Source organism: Phragmites australis, chromosome 17, assembly GCF_958298935.1.
Source record: "Phragmites australis chromosome 17, lpPhrAust1.1, whole genome shotgun sequence".
NCBI lineage: Eukaryota > Viridiplantae > Streptophyta > Magnoliopsida > Poales > Poaceae > Phragmites > Phragmites australis.
In genome coordinates, this window is record NC_084937.1 from 27,016,304 (window position 1) to 27,038,639 (window position 22,336).

At 43.2% G+C, this 22,336-nt stretch overlaps 2 protein-coding genes and 2 pseudogenes across 2 annotated transcripts; 2 read left to right on the forward strand and 2 right to left on the reverse strand.

Annotated features, from left to right (window-relative positions):
* The first annotated feature begins 47 nt into the window (after window positions 1-47).
* On the forward strand, window positions 48-2,729 carry LOC133897184 (uncharacterized). The gene is made up of 2 exons (XM_062337807.1): window positions 48-1,888; window positions 2,416-2,729. The coding sequence occupies exons 1-2, from the start codon at window positions 1,685-1,687 to the stop codon at window positions 2,479-2,481; spliced, it is 270 nt and encodes an 89-aa protein (XP_062193791.1). The 5' UTR covers window positions 48-1,684; the 3' UTR covers window positions 2,482-2,729.
* A 2,605-nt stretch (window positions 2,730-5,334) lies between these two features.
* LOC133897324 (U11/U12 small nuclear ribonucleoprotein 31 kDa protein) lies at window positions 5,335-6,518 on the forward strand. Its single transcript, XM_062338018.1, has one exon. The coding sequence runs from the start codon at window positions 5,400-5,402 to the stop codon at window positions 6,183-6,185; it is 786 nt and encodes a 261-aa protein (XP_062194002.1). The 5' UTR covers window positions 5,335-5,399; the 3' UTR covers window positions 6,186-6,518.
* A 1,314-nt stretch (window positions 6,519-7,832) lies between these two features.
* Window positions 7,833-12,653, reverse strand: LOC133897397 (protein NLP1-like; annotated as a pseudogene).
* A 5,702-nt stretch (window positions 12,654-18,355) lies between these two features.
* Window positions 18,356-21,548, reverse strand: LOC133896657 (uncharacterized; annotated as a pseudogene).
* Window positions 21,549-22,336: the final 788 nt, after the last annotated feature.

A 22,336-nucleotide genomic window follows, 5' to 3' on the forward strand; every position in this document is an offset into this window, starting at 1 on the left:
GCTGGACTGTTTAACGGGCATTCAGATGGGGAGTGATACAGCTTTGCCATCTCACGCCGTTGACTTCTGCTACTAGTATGTGGATACTGAAGACGTCCAGGCGCAAGAGGGCCGCTTTGACCGCGGTGCATCTGTTGCATCTAAAGAAACTCGAGCAGGCGGCGGCGGCGGCGGATCCACAAGCACAGCAGCTTCAGACGATGGCCGGGAAGTGGGACGCGGAGAAGATGCGACCGATGGCGGAGAAGATGCGGGATCCACAAGCACAGCAGCTTGAGTTCAGGACGAGCACGTACGTATCCAACAGTTGGAGAGGAGCGATCTCATCAACACCAGACTAACAAACTATACGTATGGTACATGCATCTTTTTGGGAGATATAAGCATCACATGAAGCTTTTGGGGTGGTTGTTATAGAGTTCTTTGTAAAAAAATGGATGATAATTTTAGTACTCTCTCTGATTATAAATGTAAGTCGTTTTAGTCTTTTTAATTATTCTCTAAATATAAGTTATTTTTAAATTTTTATGTATTTTTTTCTTTTTTGTTTCTTTCTTACTATTATTTAATAAATATTATCACTCTCACAAATGAATGAGTTATCTTTTTCAATACAAAATAAATAAGAGGTAATAAGGTTATTTGATCTATTTTCTTAATCTTTATGCATAAGTCTAAAACGATTTATATTTGTAATTGGATGGAGTATTAGATTATGTAATCGATGATTGTATTTAACACTTGGCTATGAATTGAGATGATGCAATAATGAACAATGGTCCTATGTATTATAGGATGTAAAAGGCTGATTTTTTTTTATTGTCTAAAAAATCTTTTTGGAGACAAATTACATACATGATAGGTGTACATGTTGCAAACTTGTGTCTACCAGTTAGTTTACCGTCTATATATCAATCATCCCAAAGAGTAAAAGAGCTAGCTAGCTATGAACAAGGACGCATGCCGTTGCTGATGTTGTTGCCGGACTGCTCCGAGTCGAAGCTAGCAGCCGCATCTCCAGCAGGCTCACCTGCGGCTATCTCCCTGCGCAGGTACATGTCCCAGCAAAAGGAGGCGGCGCCACCCAGGACGGCGCAGCTAGCACGCAGTTGGGTTCGGGTCGAGGGCGAAGAGGACGCCCAGGCACACCGACCGAACCCAGGGTCATCGCGATGCTCCTATTGGATGACACGCGCTGCAAGGCCTCCTCCATGGCCTCCGCCGCCGCGGCCGTCATGGTTGCGACGGACAGCTGGTCAAGTTCCGACGTGCTGCAGCTAATCTTCTACCGCCGCCGCCTCCATCTGCCTTCCGAGTCCTCTTGATACAGACCAAACGCGGGTGTACAGCTCGCGTTTGGTCACCGGCAGCTCGACGGCCACGCGAACCTCCGCTTCTGCGCGTGGCAGTGGCACCCGCCGATGTCAGCGCAGGTGACGCTATGCCTCTCGCCGTCCGCGGGCATCGCACCGGCGAGCGACACCGACCTGTGCGTGCTCACCAGTGCGTACGTTTGCCGATGGAGGGCTTGAGGAGCTTGCAGTCGACGGCGACGAGGATGCAATGTAGATCTAAGTCCCTTTGGCCTTTGGGAAACAAAATCGTACAACAGCCACTGACGCGCCCGCTTCACGCTTAGGCGCGCTTCCTGCCGCCGCCGCCGCGAGCCGGTGGGAGACCACCCATGTCCCTCGCCAAGCGGTACGTGCTGTGTCTCTTCATCTCGCTCAAGTATGTGACGGCGAACGTGGTGGACCGGCAGAGCGGGCGCGTGGTGGCGACGGCGTCGTCCGTGGAGAAGCCCCTGCGGGACGGGCTGGAGTGCGGCCGCACCTGCAACGCCAAGGCGGCTGCGGCCGTCGGGGAGGTGCTCGCCATGCGCCTCAAGGTAGATGACCTGGCGCTATCACTCCTCAAAGTTAACTCTGTCTCTGTGTCGCAATATCACTCCTCAAAGTTAACTGCACCATTTTCTACTCTAATATCATCAAACTCCCAATGATGACTTAATTTAACAACCGATGCAGATTTTAGAGAAAGAAGAACTTCACAAGCAATTGCACCAATTTTACACCCAACAGTTCTTTGGTAGTGAAAACAACGAGGGCACAGGCTAACATGAAGACTAGTAATTCTAGCTTTTACTTGAAAGATGGCAAAACACAATTAACTATAGAGCATCTTCACAAAATAAAGTTCACACCAACCATTCTACATTAGCAAAACAATTCATAGAATAGGCTAGCATATCCATTGTTGCTAGTCTCAGTCCCATGGTGACTGACCGAGTGCCTCTATGTTCTTATATGCTTTGAGCTGATTCAAAGCACTGTCCATTAGAGTCTTCTTACTACTATCAATCACTTTCCTCGACTGTTTTAGCTCACATTTGACTGCAATCAACTCATTCTCCAGGTTCTTGAACTTCAGCTCATCCCTGACCTTCTCAAGGCCCCTGATCTTCTCCTCAATCAACTGTAAGCACTCATGATCTGATTGAACTCCTGATGGTACTAGAGCCCAGGACACCTCATCTTGTAATGGTGGAGCTGAAGGTGTAGTGTTCCCAGTTTTTGTACTGCTTCCTAGAACCAATAGCATTTTCTGCAAGCAAGTAGGTGTTAAATTTCAGTTTATGGAAATCATGGTGAAAGTAGGATCTCTGTAACTCCCTGGAATGTTAGAATATGGTTAACTGTTCAGAGTTGGTTTGGCTTTATAAAGCTGGGTGAGGCCTGTTTTCCAGAATTTTTTTTTGTTCAGATTCAGTGTCTGGTCCTGCAGATTAGTCAGATCTTGACACGGTTTTGCAGTTCAATGCCTTTTGAACTTCTGTGTCATGCTCTTTGATCTGTGTCACACACCGCACTTCTGGTAAGCAAGGACGATACTTCTTGGCAAAATACATTCAGTGGATACCAAAGTACGTATCAAAAGACATTCATTTGGAAAATCGAGGACATCGTGTTGCCATTCATTCTGCTCTATTAGACAAGATCACAAGAAGTACCTGTACCTGTTTGTGATTCTCGATTGGCGGATCAGGGTAGACAACTTCGACATTTTTCTTCGTCTTCCTCTTCAGCCAGTGGCACACCTCTGTTGGATTCACCATCCCAACCACTGTGACAGTCCCACTATCAACATCCGCCACCGAAGTCTCGATTCCTATGACACGACAAAACAAAAATATCCCAATAATGTTTTTCAGAATCTTCAAAGAAAAAAAGGAGATGAACAGTCGGTAATGCTGTACCACTGAAACTCCCAACGGCCGCCATTGCCTTCTCAACCTTGCTGATGCAGCCAATGCAGCGGCACTGCATCTCGACTTGGAGCCTGAATCGCTTGATTCCCTCCTGTGAATTGAAGAACCAAAGTTGCCTGTCATGTCTGACGACAAACAGCATAATTCATGTACCGAAGAAGAAGGAGGTAAAGCTCCTCACTGTTGCCATGAATGAGTTTTGAGCTTGTTTTGTGATACTGCTCATAGGAGGTGATCACAGTGTGGATATGTGGGTCAGGAGAGACTGCCAAGAGGGTTTGTTTAAATAGATGTATCAGGTCGTTGGCTAGTGTGTGCCGCTTGTTGCCTCGTGCGTTGGTCAGCTACAAATTAATTGGAGGGAGCGGAGTTCCATGCAGTGCTGTGAATCGCAAGCGTCGTTCCACCGCCTCGATTTGACCATGCATGCCATGGATAACCTGTTTGCACTGGCTATAGTTAATTGGTGTTTCGAGCAACCGAGCTTCTTTTGTTTGTACTCGTGTATGGCGGGAGGATGTCACTCGGCTACTCCCAATGTCTTATATTCTTGGATGATATTTAAGTGGAGTGAGAATAAGATATTGTTATTAAGAAATACTCCCTCTAGTTGCAAATGTAGGTCGTTTAACCTCCTCAACTATTCTCTAAATATAAATCATTCTCGAACTTCTATGCGTTTTTTTCTCTTTTGTTCCCGTTTTATCCTTGTTTAATAAATACTATCACTCTCATAAATGAATTAATTATCTTTTTTAATATAGAATACATAAAGAACAACAAGGTCATTTGATCTATTTTTTTAATCCTTGTGTATAAGTCTAAAACGATTTACATTTGCAATCGAAGGGAGTAATAAGTTTTTAAGGTCACTTCTAATATTTTGTTTTTTATTGATATCTTAGAGGAGGGAGAGGATAAAAAAATGATGTTAAGAAATAAGCTTATAATGCATGGTGTTTATATGTTATTTCTTTAGGTTTCATAAGACAATTAATGATTGCATGTAGTATGATCAAAACTATCATTTTAGTTATGTAAGTAACTATGTTGCTTTATGGGAAGAGGAGGGGTGAGTAGTGCATGTGTCGTTGAGGGCGTAGAGGATCAAATGTGAAGGGAGAGAGCGTAAGGAAGAAACTGCAACACTACAATAAAGTATCTTACGTTTTAGATGGCTCAACCAACTATTTTTTTTTTTAAAAACAAACTCTATCTCCTTTTTCTTTAAATAGCTTGCCACGTTAACTTTTTACTTACATAGACACCTAATTAATGTCAAAAAGTCAGTAATATTAAACCATCAGAAGAAACCTATGCATGTGTGCTACTAGTTTTTTCAGGTCTCTCAGGCAATTAATTGTCTCGTAGAATTATGTTTTCTATCTAGTATTCCTCAAAATGCTAGTTTTTTTTAAAAAAATAAGCTCGCTGCCTCTCCTCTTAAATTACTTATCATATCAATTTTTATCTAATTAAACAGTTAATTAATACCTAAGAAATCAACCACGCTAGAGTACTGAGAGAAACATGAACGAAACAACCTGTTGATGTAACTTTTGGTCCTCTGGTGCCACCATTGTCTCTCTTTCCTCATGGAATGAGGAAGTCGTTCAGTCGAATTGGTCACTCACCAGCTGCCAGACAATTCATCAAGGTTTACAGGCCTACCAGTTAGCCTCATATATATCTAGGTTAAGTTCTATACTCATCACAAGTGCTCACATTTTCTTAGTATCATATCTCGAGAGAAATAATACAGGTACACGTGGTGTATTTAATGATCAAAACGTGTGCTCACGTTATGTGAGATTATATATCCAATCTTATTTAGATATATATTAGAACGCCCATACATGGATGTAAGTATGATATAATTAAATATGTGCGTGTGACTTGTACTTCGGAAAAAAAACTGATGTGTTACATTAGCCGACAATGGCAGAGTTTCAAGGGGAAAAGCATAAATCTCAAAGCACCTAATGGGCCGAGATATTAGCATAATTTGGCCCACAGTCCCTTGTCTTATGTACATCAAATGGCCCAATTGCATCTCTGCCCAACCCAACCCAACATACACATACACAACCTAAATTCACATCCGAGAAGGGGAAAGAGAAGCGGAGGCAAAATGTCTCGCCGGCGGCGGCAAGGCTCCGACTCCGACGGCGAGGACGACAGCTTCCTCTACCGCTACCCGCTCCCCTCCGCCGCTGACTCGAGCGCCTCCGCATCCGGGTCCGCGGGAGGTGGCGGCAAGCCCAGGGGCGGCGGCGGCTCGGGCGGCCTCGCGCCGTCCAAGTCGACGGTGTACGTGTCCAACCTCGACTTCGCGCTCACCAACTCCGACCTCCACCTCCTCTTCTCCCGCTTCGGCCGCGTCGCGCGTGTCACCGTCCTCAAGGACCGCGGGACCCCCCGACGCAGCCGAGGCGTCGCCTTCGTCCTCTTCGTCCGACGCGAGGACGCCGCCGCCGCCGCCGCCGAGATGCACGGCAAGGTCCTCAATGGGCGCACCCTCTCCGCCTCCATCGCCGCCGACAACGGCCGCGCCAAGGAGTTCATCCGGCGCCGCGACTACCGCGACAAGTCTCGATGCTACGAGTGCGGCGAGGAGGGACACCTCTCCTACGAGTGCCCCCGCAACCAGCTCGGGCCCCGCGAGAGACCCGCGCCGTCCAAGAAGTCGCGCCGAAGTGGTGGTGGCGGCGGCGGCGGTCGCGGGGGCGGGCCTTCGTGGCACTCGGACGATGAGGATGCCGCCGCGGAGTTCGAGGACGACAGGTGGGCGTCGGTGGTGGATACGAGGGGAGAGGAGGAGGAGGTGGCTGAGAAGGAGAAGAGGAAGGCAAAGGCGGTGAGGAAGGAGAAGAAGAAAGGCTACTTCAGCGACGAGAGCGACGAGGACGAAGACTAAGCTTCAGTCTATGGTTCTGTTGTGTTCTTGTAAGAGATCTAACGGGATCAACTGCATAGTGTTTGTATTCTAGCTTCTTGAAATTTTACGAGTTAATTCTTGATTCAACCTTCGTCTTGTCACCGTAGTGCTTCTGTGATTATTAATCTTGTTGATTATGAACAATGCCCCTGGTTTGGCTACTATGGCCTGTTGAGAAAATGGTCATTCAGAAAAGAAATAGATAATTGTTTCTGAATGTTAGATCTGTCTTATGCTTTTGATGACTGGTAGGCCTGTAAACATCTTTTTTAGTTACCCTCATTTAAGAAATAGACAAAGTTCGTTCACGGAGATCCTACTTTTCAGCATTTGATGAAAACATTGTGTTCTGGTACCATTGTATTTCTGTTGCTCTTTCTTGCTTTTTTCTAGTGGATCACTTCTATTGATACAACTGCAAGTACAATTAGGTACTTAAATTGATATCTCAATACAGTCATCAAAATATCTCCATCTTGAAGGTTGAAACATAGTTAGATATTGTAACATTCAGGCTTTAAGATATGCAGTATGCAGCTAAACAGAGTTGAGCATGTGATTTTTCTTGTGGCACCGTTAGTTGGTACTACATCCATCTTGTTTTCAAGGACAATGACTGGGAACTTTGTTGCGGTGAAGAGAGTCAGCATATTCACAGGTACTTTTCAGGAAGGTCGTACAACCAACCAAGTGAGTCAGCTAGAAATATTGAGAATGGTTAGAATATAGTAATATACAGTGTTGGGTCCCTCGCCTTAAACTTGACCAGTAACTCTATGTTGTCAGGATTTCGAGGTGCTGAAATGTGTTATAGATATCCTGGTTTGGAAGAGGTTGAAGTGTGATTCTTGACACTGTAAAGATGGACTCCAGCTGTCACTTTGTCAGTGCTAGTAATGTTTGGGTTGGTGAATTTTAGCAGATGCCTATGATAAGCCTCAGTGAGTGGCACAGAAGTTTCACATGTCTTGACTACTAAGGTTAGGGCCAGTAGTTTATTTCTTTGGAAAGAATTTTGACTTCTGGGAATGCGAGTGATCCTTAAGGGCATGAGAAGAAGGCTAAATAAGAGTAAAAGGCGAATGACTAGCAAAATCTGTTTAAATCTTAGTTTTTTTAATTGTTGCTACTGATGTAGTCACTTGGCTGGCTGCCTCACACTTTTATCTTCTGGAATTATCGTATCAATTCTAGAAGTTTTTTAGTAGTCACCACATTTGAGATATGCATGATATGATATGGCATGTTGTCTATGTTATTTGGCCATGCTGATAGGTGTTCAAGAAAAAAAAAATGGCTATGCTGGTAGATAATGTAGAGGTATATTTCTGATGTGAACATTGTCTCAGTTAGAGCATCTAACCTTAAGATCATTGCTTGATCTTTGTGGCATGCACAAATATAGTACACTTTGTCTACCCATGTATGTTTCATTTACTAAGCTACATACACAGTATCCTGGTTGAGGTGTAGTTTGGATCATCAGCAAGGGCAACATGAAAGTAAAATGGTTACCTAATAACTTGAATTAGATTTGTTGAAACCAGTTACATTTTATACGTGATAATGGCATTCGTTACTTTCATGTGCAAGTTATTAGAGTGGTGACATAATCTAATCTGTATATTGATACTTGGCACACCAAACAGTTCAGAAAGTGAAAGCTTCTTGAAGAAAAACAATCTGTAGTGTCTACAGCAGCAGACATTCTTTCCAATGAGACCCATCATGTGGCATGAGTTTACCACATTCTAGAACTAATCTAGAATAGTTTCTGCAGAAAATTGCATTTTCAGAATCAGAGCTTCATGTCCATTGAATGGGAGAGCATGCTGGTCACTCAGGCGAGGAAGGAATGATGTAATGTCCTCTGAAGGGACTGTTGTAGCTGATCAATAACCCAAGAGCAGCCATTAAGATTATTGCACATCAGTATTCCAAGAACCAAAATGTACTTGGAGAGTTGGAGCAAACCTGATTTATAGATACTTCACCCTATCAACCCAAAACTGCATTGTCTTTCAGAGTTTTAGGTGCATCAGTGAGAGTATTTACATACAATGCATACTTTCTTCGGTTTATCCTAATTCCTAGAATTGGCTTTCCCATGGTCAAGTAATCTAGTTTGATCATCAGTTCCTAACCTTAGCAACAGGTCGAAGACTAATCCATATAACAGTAGAACCGCGTCGTGGTGGTACCTGGTACTTGCACAAACTGCCAAGCGTGGACTCTCAGTTTCCCTGGTATAAAACCAAGTGGTAGATTTCTGACCAAATCCCATAAAGTGGTGAGGTTCATGCTGTCTTCATGACAAACCATTGTGACCAGTAGTGACCCTTGTAGCTGGTGTAGCAGCTAGATGAACTGAAATTTTGATTGTTTGGATATCTGCTAGTTTGTATACATGAAGGCACTCATGTAAATCTGCATCACATGTCATCAAGACCCACTCTGAATCATCATCCAAGTACTTCAAAACCAAGGAACTTGTGTCTGCTATACTCAAACGTTTTGCTATCTCATGCTTCAGTTCTTGAAAGTCACACTCAGGCTTCAATCTGAATCTCACCTTTTCTGAGCCAAATGTGGCCTTTACTCTCATATTTGCATCTGCATTCTGCTTGGGGGATGACAGGCTTCGAGAAGAATGCTGTCCACCAATAGCCTTTTCAGTAACATCCTGTAGAAGATCTATTGGTGCCTCATGAACTGAGAAATGCTCATATAATGAAGTGTTTTCTGTTTGCAGAGTCTGCATAGGGCTGTGTTTTACAGGATTTCCTGACTTCATCAGATCAATTACAACCTGCGGTGCATGTTTTGTTGCTCCACCACTGCAGGAGGGGCTTGAATCAGAATTGTGGCTGCATGAAGAGTGTGAGTGTGAAGTTGATGGCACATTGCTGCTGGACTTGTGGTGTTGGTGCTTGTCAAAATCAGTAAGACCGCTCTGATTAGTTGGAGGAACCGTGGTACTTCCTGACAAATTGTTGTCAGATGATATGGAGTTGTTTGTGAGATCCTTGTACAGGGTGTTGAGCTGGAAAGCAGTCTCTGCTCCATGCACCGAATCAATGATCTGTTGAAGCTTTCTTAGAGAGTGGTCTACCTTCTTGATCTTTCGTGACGGCCAGCGGGTTATACCATGCTGCCTGCATATTCTTTTGAGGGTTGTAGGGCACACTGTGGGAGACAAAAAAAGTGGTGAGTATATTTGCTACTAGATCAAACACATATATAAGCATACTGATACTGTCATAAAAAATGTTATCACAATGTGGAGGTGCAATGTACACATAATGAGGATGCTGTCTGCCCTCGTTTTGTCTGGAAGAAATAATTTTACCTATGTTGACTCATGAAGCTCCAAAACCATCTATTGTATTTGTGGAAAGCAACAAAGCAGCCATTATGATAAGTTAGTTTTTGAGCTTATTTTTGGAAAGTGTCTTCCTATGTGTACTTCTGTGCTGTTAAGACTAGTTAGTTTATGGGCTTAAGGGTGAGATCACCATATTGAACATTTCAAACCCTGCGATATAGTTGAGTGTTTTGTTATGTCAAATTGCTTTTTTAGCTGTAAGCAATGAATGAGACCGTATGAGCGACTGATCAATTCTAGGCTATATACAATGTCTTCTCAACCAGCCACAAACCATAATGTTGATCTGCTAACCAATTCTAGATAGTATTATTTGGTATGTCAGTTCTTGAAAGTTGACTTTCTGCTGTGCTGTACTTGCATAATATATCTTCATTTTCATGCGTTTTCCATATATGGGCCTAGTAGTATACTGTAGATGGGAAAAGAAACACAGATGACGACAAGGGTGATGCATGTGATGGTTGACTTTCTTATGGAAGGTAACATTTTCGTATTGATTAATCGGTGCTCCATGGCCTGTGTTGCTATAATTAAATAACTGATGGTATCTACTGAAGCAGTAAGCTATGCATAACTGAATCTTGTACTTTTTTGATGATTTGCTATCACTCACCTCCAAGGCTCCTTGCTGCATCCTTCAGGCTACCAGCGAAGTGTTGGCGAAGAACCTGCAAGCTCACGGTCTTCTCCGCCTTTGTACGCCTTTTTGCTTTGCTGCCTTCTGCACTTGTCTGAAGACCAGCTAGAGATGGACCCTGCCGTCCAGGTGATAACATTCCATGCATTCGCAATGCAGCTAACTCTGATTCTTGCTGTGAAGTTTCTGCTAGATTTGTCCAAAATGCCTCCCCTCTACGATCTGTTGAGTTGTCTCCAAAGGACAGTTCCTCTACTTTGCTCTTCCCCTGAGGAGTAAATGAGTTCAGCTCGTTCATTTCCAGCATCGCCTCATCTTCCATCTCCTTGTCGGTGACCACACGCAGAGTTTGGCACACACTTCGCATGGTGCCTGACAAGGAGTCCAGCACCGCCTTCTGCTCCTCCAGTGCTTCACAGTCTGTTGGCAGAAAGAATTCCAGCACAAAGTCCGCTGTCCCAGTGCGTGTGCACCGCAATCGGATCGCCACCGCACCTTTTAAATTGAAGATCTTAGCATGATGAGCCAACGGGTAGTCCAGTTTTGTTGAGGATCCAATGTTCGGCAGGAAGCATGGCTGGTTTGTGGTGAAGGCCTTCCCTGCCACCCCCTGCTCGCGCAGCAGGTGGTGCTCGGAGCAGGCCTCATGGAAACCCTGCATCTGGGATTCATTCACAAAGCATGCTTCGTCAATGGTGGAGATGCAGTACGGGTAGTTTTCATCAGAGTGTCGGCTGCCCCGTTTCCCTTGTTGAGCACATGTGACCCAGGTCTGAGCTAATGGCAGCTTGTGGGTGAGGCAGGCTGTTCTCAGGACTTCCAGTATCTCTGGTAGAGCATCTTTGTAGGAAGCACCGCTGAACTGGTAGATAATCAACAAGAGTGGCCATGAAGTCATGAGAAGATATAAGTATCCTCGTTTTCTGTCTCAGTGTCTTTATCTACATTCGCTTCTTTGTTTGAGTTGGTAGATTGACAATTACTACTTTCTTAGAAAAATGCATTTTTAACAGTAGTTTTCCAGCCATGCAACAGTAAGTGTTGGATTGCAATCTATTATCACGATGTTTGCCAAAACTCAGAGCTGTGAAACAATATAAGTTAAATTTCTTTGCTGCTCACCCTGATGCGTGGAATGCTTGAAACTTCTGCGCTTCTCAGATTAACTGCCTGCAAAGAGATTGTCATTAGGAAAGCCCAGACCTGGAAGCACTCAATCGTTTCCTACTGTGATAATTGTCCTGTACGTATTTACAGGTAACACCAGCGGCCAAATGCTCTGTCCTTTTCTGCACTAAGCTGGTGATCTGATCTCATAACAAACTTGCAATATACTACTAATTTTTCTGAACTTTCAGGGACAGTGAGATTGAGGCATCATACCTGGAGAGCACTGCAGATGGTGTTGAGCTCGGAGGCGAAGTTGAGCTTCTGCCTGGTCATGATCAATTCGATGACGCCCAGGCAGGAGTAGCTCCCCTTCTCGAACACCGGCAGCCCCATGGTGCCGTGGACGTCGAGGTACTGTGCATGGTTCACCCTGGGGTACTCGTGGCTGGTGAAGTATCGGACGTCCGGCGACCACTCGGGGAGCCTGCCGATGAACACCCTCCCCGGCAGCCCTGGCGAGGTCCCGGACTTAACGTCGGCCGAGAACTGGTACTTGGTGGACACCTCCCTGAACCGGATGAGGCTGTCGGAGCGGTGGTCGAGCGTGAACGGCTGCCCGCTCGTCGTCAGCACCAGCTTCCCGTCGTCGCCCTTGACCGGCACCCACAGCTGCACGAGCTCGTCGCCGTCGCTCTGCGCCTCCCTGATGTAGGACAGCGCCTGGCTGAACCGTTCGCGGACGGAGGGGCTCGCGCCGCCCGTCTGAATCCACCAGGTGGAGTTCGCGGGCGTTGTCGTCACGGTGGTGTCCGTCGCGTCTGCCGAGAAGAAGGCCGCGGGTGGAGGAGACGCCAGGGAGTTCGGCGACCGTGCCGCCACCTCGAGCCAGGCGTTGTCGCCGGACAGCAGCTGCTCGAGGAGGTCCAAGTCGCCTTCGGACGGGGTGCGTGCCAAGGAGACGCTCGGCTGGGGGTCTCCTCTCTCTTCCATGCAGGTGAAGCTCCCTTCAGAATCTGGTCACACAGTTCATCACCAACGCACTGCATCAGTGATAATCGCAGACCCAAATATATAATCTTGAAAATGATAGCAACAACTCTTGAGCATGCAAGTCACAACACTTCTTCTCTCCTGCTCGGGATCGAGTAGCAAAGTTCCATGCACATCTCGGGCAAAAAAGCCGTTGGAACTTGGAAGGAGGGGTTCTTGGTGAGATTTTTAGCGTTTGGATTGCAGGGTGTGGGTAGTAGGCAAGAACACTTCTTTTTCAGCAGAAAGGAAGCAAAGAAAAAGATTGATAGGGAGAGAGGTAGTAGCTCACTGGTAATCACACGCCTGCCTCCCTTCTTGTCATCAAAAAGGGCTCTCCTCTCTTCTTCCTAGCTTGGTGTTAGCCTCCACCAAGTAGCTCTGCTCACCTCTAGAAAAGGTTCGGTGCTCCACCAGAACACTTGCTACCATTCAATTCCAAAGGCATCTGGTGGATCCTGCTGCTGTAAGATGGAAAGGTAAACAAGAAATCCGCTTTGCTTGGCCTGGCCTGGCTTGGCTTGTCTCTCTCTGTGTCTTGGTTTGGTTTTGCCCTTCTTTTTCTGGTTTTGTCGTAACAACAAAGCTTAAGGGGCCACCACTGCAATTTTCTTTTCTTTATTTGTCAGAATCTTTCCCTCTCACTGGGGGGGGGGGGGGGCAGATGCACCACAAAGGAATCCAACCTTACCCGCCTCCATATTAAAGTCAACTTAAATGGGTACTTATGTGTCTTAAGACGGATTCCTTGGTATGAATCCCTCTCTTTCACAGTACCAGGGGTAGTTTGCACCACAGAGAACTGGGGTCTGGGGAAGATTGTTTTTCACATAAACCATTTCCATGTTGCTCTGATTCCCAAATTGTCTATTCATGTAGTGTTATCATAGTAAATTTTAAGATTCTGTAGAAAACTTATTTGTACATGCTGTAACTATTCCTGATAGCTTAAACATTCTGATGTCATGTGTGAAGTCTGAACCAGTCCATGTTGGTTCTGGGGCCACAAGCAAGACCACTAAAATGTAGCCTGTATGCTACATAGAGGGGGATCAAATGGGGTGTTGTACTGATTGGAGATTCTAGCATACATTGGTGTAAGGCCAAAGAAAATCTGTCCTCTCTACGCAAAGAACAGCAAACCACAGATTCCAGGACAATTATTTGAAAAAGGTTGAAGCTTTAGTATCTCCCCACGTCTACCCTGGCATACACATAACATGATTCTATCTAACAACAACTTCCATATTGGAAAAAAGTTCAGAGTGGCTGAAACTTTTGGGCTAGAATTCTCTTTGCATTTTCAATATATGTCGCCCCGTTTGCATTTTTCTTAAAACAAATGAATGTTTACATTTGAATCATCTCGTTTGCTTCTATATATGTCCAAACTAAAAGGAAGCACCTTTTCCAAATGTTTATGCAAAAATGCTTCAGTATCAGTACTTCTGGTAAAAGCAGAGATAAAATGATAAACTCCATACTAGATCATAATACAATTATGAGTTGTGGGGCTTTGTGGCACCGAATTATTTTAGCGGTACACTCTTTATGAGCTCAACAATATTCCTAGAGATCATAGAAGCACTTCCTTATTTAAATGAGAAAATTCCTTATTTACCATCGGAAAATAAGATTTTCCTATTGCTATCCGACGAAATGAACTTCTTTATTTGCCACTCTTTCTAATTTTCATTCCTTCTTTTTCACTGCTGTCCATTTGACCCATATGAAAGACATATTTGTCTTTAGGGAGGAAGAAACCGTACTTATATATATAAACCATACTTAATATACCATATTTTCTAGTTGAAAAGTATTGTGAATATTAAACTACAAAAACAGCCACGACACTAATACATCCACTGCAGTCTGGTCACCTTGTTATTTTTATATCTATTCTTCTACAATAGGAGACACAACAAATAAGCACACTAAAATTATCTACACATAATTTACTACAACTTTAGTATTCACCACAAAAATTAATTATGACTTTTTCTATACCTAATCATAGTCACAATGCAACCATGCAAATAAATTCATATTTTCTAATCTATTCATCCAAATTTAGCATTTAAAAACCATATAGAAGCATAAAGAAATTGTCTACAACTCTCTAGTACATCACATTCTAATATTCGGTCTCTAAAGAGCTCTAAACTTCGATTAACTACCAACAGCTATGTTCGAGGCTACCATTCTCATCTCTAAGGGTAAATATGTCTTTTGTATGAGTCAAATGTACGACGGTGGTAAGAAATGAATGAAAAATCAAAACAATAACAACTATATTTCATAGAATGATAAATAAAAAATTACCTCAGCTTCCGATAATAAATAAGAAATTTTCTCTATTTAAATATGATTTGTGCCTGCTCCTAGGATTGCATCTCGTAAAGCTACATATGTACGACCGGTTACTTGTCTATTTGTGATTGGCTACTCTTTTAATTTAATCATACTTCCGTTTATTTTCTGCAGTTCTTTACTTGGGAAGATTGAAAAGTGCGGGTTATTCCAAGGCTCTTGTGAAGAAAGGTCAATTAATTAGCAACAGATACATGTGATCCGAATACCAAAGTCTAATCTGAAAGGTTGATTATATGACAGAGCAATAGATTTTTGTTCCCAATGTCGTTCCACTTTAGGAAGGGGTTTAAATATTTTCAAAATGTTGATTACTATTTGTACTAACTGCAGTTTGCTTGATTCCTCCCATGTGAGCGTGTTCCTGCGCCCCGATCAGGGAGGAATGCAACAATATAGTGCTTTGATTCATTATTCCATGACATGTACAGGAATCTTGAGAGGCCTCTTGGCGATGCAACAGAGCCAGAACAGTAAAGGTGTAGTAGTGTAAGCCATCTTTTTATATAAAGTTTTGAACATTTTTTCCCTCCCTTTTACATTTGGAATGCTCTTCTAGTATCCGATCTTCGTTTCCAAGAAAAGGGTATGGTTAAATCAGAGATCAAGATTACAGCCTACGGTATAGTGGCTTACTTTTAACCTGTCATTCTGATTTAACCTAGCATTGAAGCACAACCTTTTACCTTTTGTATTTCTTGTGAACTAATATGTTTCCTAGTGACCACCATGTACTTTGTTTATGCTGCATAAGAGGTACACATTGCTTGGATCAATTGGATGAAGAGGAGAAGACACTAGTTGGAAACAGGACCAGTTCCGAGATTTTGATGGGCTGGGACAACCAAACTAAAAACGGGGTTTATTGAATTGAAACATCAAAAAATTGAAACATCAAAAAGACAACCAAACTAAAATAAATTGTAAAGATAATATTTGATGCATTAAAAAATTATTTTTGATAAACACTTAAAGTATATAAAAAACATGGCAATTTCTAGAGATCATCTTAAATAATTTCTAAAAATTATCTTAACCAATTTCTCCTAATATTTCTAGATGTGAAATTATTGATGATGGTATCAATATCAATCTTATCCAGTAATTTTTTCTTAATACATAAAGTTACCAAACCATTTAATCTTTCTTGAGATATTGTGCACCTCAAATAGTTCTTCAATAATTTTAACTTTGAAAAGCTTCGTTCAACTAACGCCACAGTTACATGCATAATAAATAAGATTCAATAAGTAATAGAAACATTAGGAAGAAAAGAGAGGATGAAAACAGGAGAATTGGGGTATGCAAATGGCGGACAACAATCGTCAAGTCGCCAAGTCACCGATTAGAGCCCTTATGGCTTACACTGAGCCGCTAACATCGTCGTGTTCGTCATTGAATCTTATCACCATCGAACAAAGCAAACATGACTATACGAGAGGAAGCGATCTCATCGACTTTTTTTTACGCATGAGAGGATTGCTAATTTGGGATGCTGCTAACTTGCTGCGGAAGAACCAAAGCAGCAAAATTGCTTTTTTTGGCCGACCAAAGGTCAAAGCACATACATGATCATGTAATTGCGGGCGCAAGTCAATTGAAATTTGAATTATTGTGATTTATTAGATCACAAATAGTATATAAATATATACCTATATGGGAGGGCCTCTAGGTTTTGAGAGTCAGAGCAGCCGCCCCACTTGTCCACCCTCTAGGGCTGGCTCAACCTTAAAATTTGGACTATTGTGATTTGTTGAATCACAAGTAGTATATATACCTATAGGGAGGGGCTCCTAGGTTTCGCGGCCAGGACAACCACCCAGCTTGCCACCCCCTCCTCTAGGGCTGGCCCCGGTTGGGAAGTGACATCAATGATAAAGTACAAAGCACCAAGAATGCTCATCTGTGAGGTACCTTTGACATCACTCGAAAGAAAACAAATGGAGTGCTCACTTTTCTCTGCTTCCTTTCCCTTTTCTATATTGGTTCAATCGCTGCCATATAGCTCATGGCAAATAGATTTATTTGCCACATGTTCATTGTTTGACCAAAAGCTTTGCTGTTTTGTCTAGTGGCATGCCAGCTCCCCTGCACGGCTCCACCAGCTGTGGAGGTCTTGTTAATTCCCGCCAATCTGATACTGTTCTGGTTGTTAAAAATTCTCCTGTGAGTGGGCCCCACCCAAGGGCCACCTAATTTTTGGGCCCCACGAGGAGTCACCACCAACATGGATCCAGTTCGGCATAGGAACATGTAAAACTATATATATATATATATATATATATATATATATATATATATATATATATATATATATATATATATATATATATTTATTTCAAAAGGAAGGCAGAGTTCTGCTAAGATTATATTAGAAGAAATGTAAAACTATATCGTGTGCTTCGTTTCCTTTGCAACAAACACTAGCGTGAATTATTTGCTCTCCGTGTGCATCTTCTGCGTGTCCATGTATGATTTGTCAAGAGAGTAGTAAATCACTTCTAGATATTTAGTCTTTCTTGAAGTAGTGAGCAATTTTCACAACAAAAGTGAGCAATATTCAAAGGATACTTTGCGAAGAACTGGTGGACCTGACGGGCTCACATTATTAATAGAGGCATGCAACAGTGTTGCACGCAATCATGGATACTTGGAATCTGACAAGTAATCTGAAATCGAAATCTCGAGGTTGCACTGAACTGCATCGAACCCTGGGAATCTGAATATTCCGAGTCAAGGAAGATGGATTCATGGATCAGTGTAATTTCAGCTTCGCTATGTGTACCAGAAGCAGGAAGCTAACCCATCAGGCCGGCATGATGGAATTCTGAAAACAACAGCTGCTGAGAGTTACTGCTTCCCTGACGTCTGCAGAGCGAATGGTATGCTTGGAGGCTAGGTTTGGTTTCTCTGATGCATGTCGTTAAGTATAACAAAGCTGATATAATTGGAGTGTCTGGTGACAATATATGCTGAGGGGCTGCGCTCTCAACTCCACAGTGCTGAGCTCGTGAGGATGGTGCTTGAGCAAAGTTCAGAAAGTGACCAAGGAGAAGCAGGTTAGAATTGCCCAAATATCTACTGATCTTTCATATAAGGCGTCATGTGGACTGTAAAGCTCACGTCTTGCCTTCTGCTTTACTGGCTGCTACAGAATTAGTTGATTGGGTACAAAGGGAGAACATCGCAAATTTTTTTCTATTCTTTTCTTTTGGCTTTACAATGAATGTGGCTTTGCAGTTGATGCAGAAATTCAGTCATGGTTCAGTTATTATGATGTTCTTTGTGGCTGAACTATCAATCTTTTGCTTACGTGAATACCTAATTAATGTCTAAGAAATTAATCATGTTAGAATATTGGGAGAGGCCTTATCATGCTATTTTGTGCAGGAGCCGGAAGAATGGTTCTGACTTCTGCCCAATCACATCACTAAAGTGCTATATTAGATGAGGGCATGAGGCCATGCTCATATCATTTCGAGTTATTCTGTTATTCATCCGCAACAAGTGTACTGGGAAGATAGAGAAAAAATAAAAAAACAACTCTGTTTCACAGATCTACGCCATGCTGGTGTCCTTTTTTTTTTTTTTTGCCCCTCACCTCTCGTTTAGTAAAAATATAATGTGCTAGTTAGGAGGGAGCATGCCTATCCCTGTCCTTGTTTTCGTGATAATCTTGTAAATTATGTCGTCATGGAGACATGGACTCATGGTTAGCTGTAAGCATCAACAATGAAGCATCTGGGCTCAAATGGTGAAATTGCCAGCGATTCTTTTTCGCTGCCAGAATTCGTACCCAGATGTCCGCCGGATCCACAAAATATACTGGTACTGTCTACATCAAAATGCAACACGTCAACTTGCTGAACATACGTGGGCTCAACATTTCTCAATTTGAAGCAGTTGCATAAATATTTCCTGGTACAATTGGGAATGGTTTGTTGGTCCAGCACAATATTGTTTACTGGTTTGGTTAGACTTTGAGCTTACAGGTGCATGAATAATATGATGGCTGGAGAAGGAAGCACACCAATCAGCCGTCTTTGAGTACATTTGTTACGTCAGATTTCCCCCAGCTGCACAATGAACAGTGGGAAAGAAGCGCCATGATTATGTTTACACCATGAAAGCATGTCAGTCAATCTTGTCTAGGTCATCCGGATTGATATACAGGGCTTATTCTTGCAGAAAGCACAACAATCATGACCATGTCACAGCATTCAGGTGGCAAGAGTTCAGAAGAAACTTCGCTACACACCTATAATGCAGCAACATAACCAAATTTCCCACTCTCTTCATCGACGGGCTGGGAATGGCGGGTGCACAACAGAAGGGGGTTGAGTTGGAAATAATTGATTGGGCAAAAGCTTGCCCAGTACATTCAGAACTTTCATCTTCTGCAGCTCCTTCCCTGAAGGGCTTAAGAAAGCAATTGTCAAGCCAAGAACTTTCATAAAGAGATTCAGTCATTCGAGAAGATTGATAGAAAAAAAGGCAAATATCAGAACTGAAGTAATATCGAACTAAAACTTCAAAGCTGCAAAGATCAGATTAAAAGTATTACCTTCCTCGACCAATAAATTGGCTGCCCGTTTCTCCAGCTCAATGGCATGCTTACTTCGGCCAACAGATGACAAAGACCGAAGCACTACAGTTTAGCCAAAGCACACAATGTAAAAGATAGCAATTGCGGTAAACTACAACTGTTTTGAGAACTACAACTGTTTTGAGAACGCACAGAAGATTTGTGTGGTATGATTGCAGTAAATTGCATTGAATTAGGATAAAATAGTTGCTTACTGTGGATATATTCTTCCTGGCCGGATTGCTCATTATTTCTCAAGAATGACTGCAGCCGAATAAATCTATCACTCCATTCTTCATTGCTTGATCTTGGTGGATCAGCTCGGTTTGGTGCTAGAGTAGTAGCAGATATAGCATCACGAGATGCTGTACTAGTAGCCGAAACACAGCTAGGTGCTAAATTAGCAGCTACAAAACTTTGAGGCACTGGAGTAGAGGACACCACATTGCGAGGCGGCACACTAGTAATCGCATCATTAGCTGGCTGAACAGCAACCTTTCCCGGAGATTGCTTCCCAAAAGAATGGTGAGCCGGTAAACCTGTAGATGGCAAAGCAGGGGAGGCAGTAACTGCAGCAGGAGGTGCAAATCGAGGAGTTGACTGGGTATGAGGTACATTGTTCTGATGCTTCAGACTCAGTTCCTGTGACTGCGATCCGCCTGCAACAGTTTTCTTCAAGCTTATAGAATTAACACTTCCTTCACTAGCAGAGGTGCCTCCTTTGTTTTGATCAGTTTCAAGCCTCCTGCGCACATAGACAAGATGGCCATTTGCCCCTGAATTGCCTAGCATATGATGGTTAGTTGGACTCAATGGGACATTAGGTTGCGGTCGCTTGATGCCAACTATTGCAGCAGCTTTGTCTTTAGGAAAAGGAGAAGCTCTGGGTTGCTCATTAACGGCATTCTTAGGTTGTTTTGGCGACTCCCTCAATGCTGCCTTTCTCTCTGAGATTGAGTGCGGGTTGTCACCTGCAGGCATGGTGCCCCTGCAGCTAAGCACCCTGGGTTGAATTATATAGTCATCAATAGCACATAGGGAGATGCTGAACAAAGGAATAAGGTACGAGGATATTAGCGCTAGTCATCAGTAGCACATAGGGAGATGCTGAACAAAGGAATAAGGTATGAGGATATTAGCACCAACAAGTACGAAGAGTCAAAGGCATATCAAAGTGCTAAGTCATTTGTACCATTCAGGTTTTGTATTTTTGGTTATGTTTTTTGTGCAGTTTCCAGTTACCCACAGTGATGGTTGTGGCCATGTAGCTTTGCTTATGTTGTTCTCTAGAAAACAATAGTGACAGTTCAAGTGCAGAGTACAGAGCATCATCCAAGCAGTACAATATAAACTGCAGACCAGAAGAACTGACTAGCTGATAAAAAAGGATATAACAATAATGCAAGAAGTTATGTAAGTAGCCAAATAGTAACTGGAGACTGTATTAGAACACCTACAACACATGGTATCCTGGTATTTACATATCTACCAGAGTTCACTGAAGGTTCAAATCCATTCATCTATGACAACAACAGAGTCATACCCGACAAGCAATTCATTACATACTTGCAATTCTAGACAATTTGAGTACAGCTTTGACACAAATCGAGTCGATTTTTTTTTTTTTTAAAAACGGGCCTTCGATTTCATCTTACAACCATAGTGAAACAGATACAGCTAACCATAAGATGTGCACTCTACAGTCAAGTTACCTTCTGCGGTACTAAAATTAATACCAAACCGAATATCTAACAGATGCAATTCACCTCACTGAGAGTCAGACAATAACAACACAAACGCCATTCTACAGGTTCAACACCCCTAATAATACATGAATATGAACTAGCTAAATCTCCACTGTTTCCGGGGGGACGGGGGAGGGGGATGAAAAAAGAACCATTTCAGGAACCACAAAATCGGCACTCTTTCTGATAGAAATCGCACAGAGGTTAGACTAAAACCATGGAGCTGCGAGCCTAAAATTGCAGGGGCTACTACAAGATGTCCAGAAACAAGTGCTTCGACACAGCATCCAAGAACCAAACGGAACGAGCACACATTGTGGCAGTCGCATTCAAGAACGAGATGTGAGAATCAGGCAGTCACCTGGTATCCCGACGGGGGAGCGGGCGGGGGGCTAGGGTTTACCGGTGGGACGGAGGCGTCGCATTCGCATCGCCGTGGTAGCTGGCTGCAGAGTGCGGCGGTGGAGTTGGGCAAGGCAAATTGGCAAAGCGAACGGAGTGGCTGCCTCCACTGCGACGTGGGCCCTTGGTCTGCCACATCGAAAACGGCCAGCCCCTCCGGCCCACGAAGTCGCACCAAATCGGCCCATCACAGCTCGGGCTCGGCCCATTGCCCTGGCTTAAGACAAATAATACGTGTGGTTCTAGAGACACGTGCGATTAATCTAGAGTATGCACTGATCTCTTTAGGTTTTGACTCAACGCCGTGTGGTATCATCTTCAGACAAATCAAGTTTCTGATGTTTACTAGTTTCACGGATGTCTTTTCGTAATAGCATCGCGTTTCGTACTAGTTTTACTGATGTTTAGGCGATAATCTCGGTTCGGGAGGTGTTCTAATATGGCCTGACATTTGTTCCAAATGATGTAAGTTCTCTCGTGGCTGCAGAAATTGCGTCGGCCTTGGTTAATGGAATTATTTTCCATCTAAAAAAAGTCAGTAAAATGAAGCACACTTGAAATTTAAATTGAGAAGGCCCGTGGTCCTTGCTATTTAGTACTCCATACTACGAAAATTCATGAGGAAATGCCGGTCAGAGGAGGGAACGACTATATATGTCGAATTGTTGAAAAGACCATGGCTACTTCTTTTCTTCAGACCCAAGCAAATTGGCTCCCCAAGAAACTCCCCTGAGATAACATATAAAATTTCCCCACCTGACGGAAGCACAGGATGACCAAACCAAAGCAGCCTCGTTCAGGTGAATTTTCAAATCACGCCCACAAGATGAACTGGTCCACAGCAGCCACTATTGAATTGCCCAT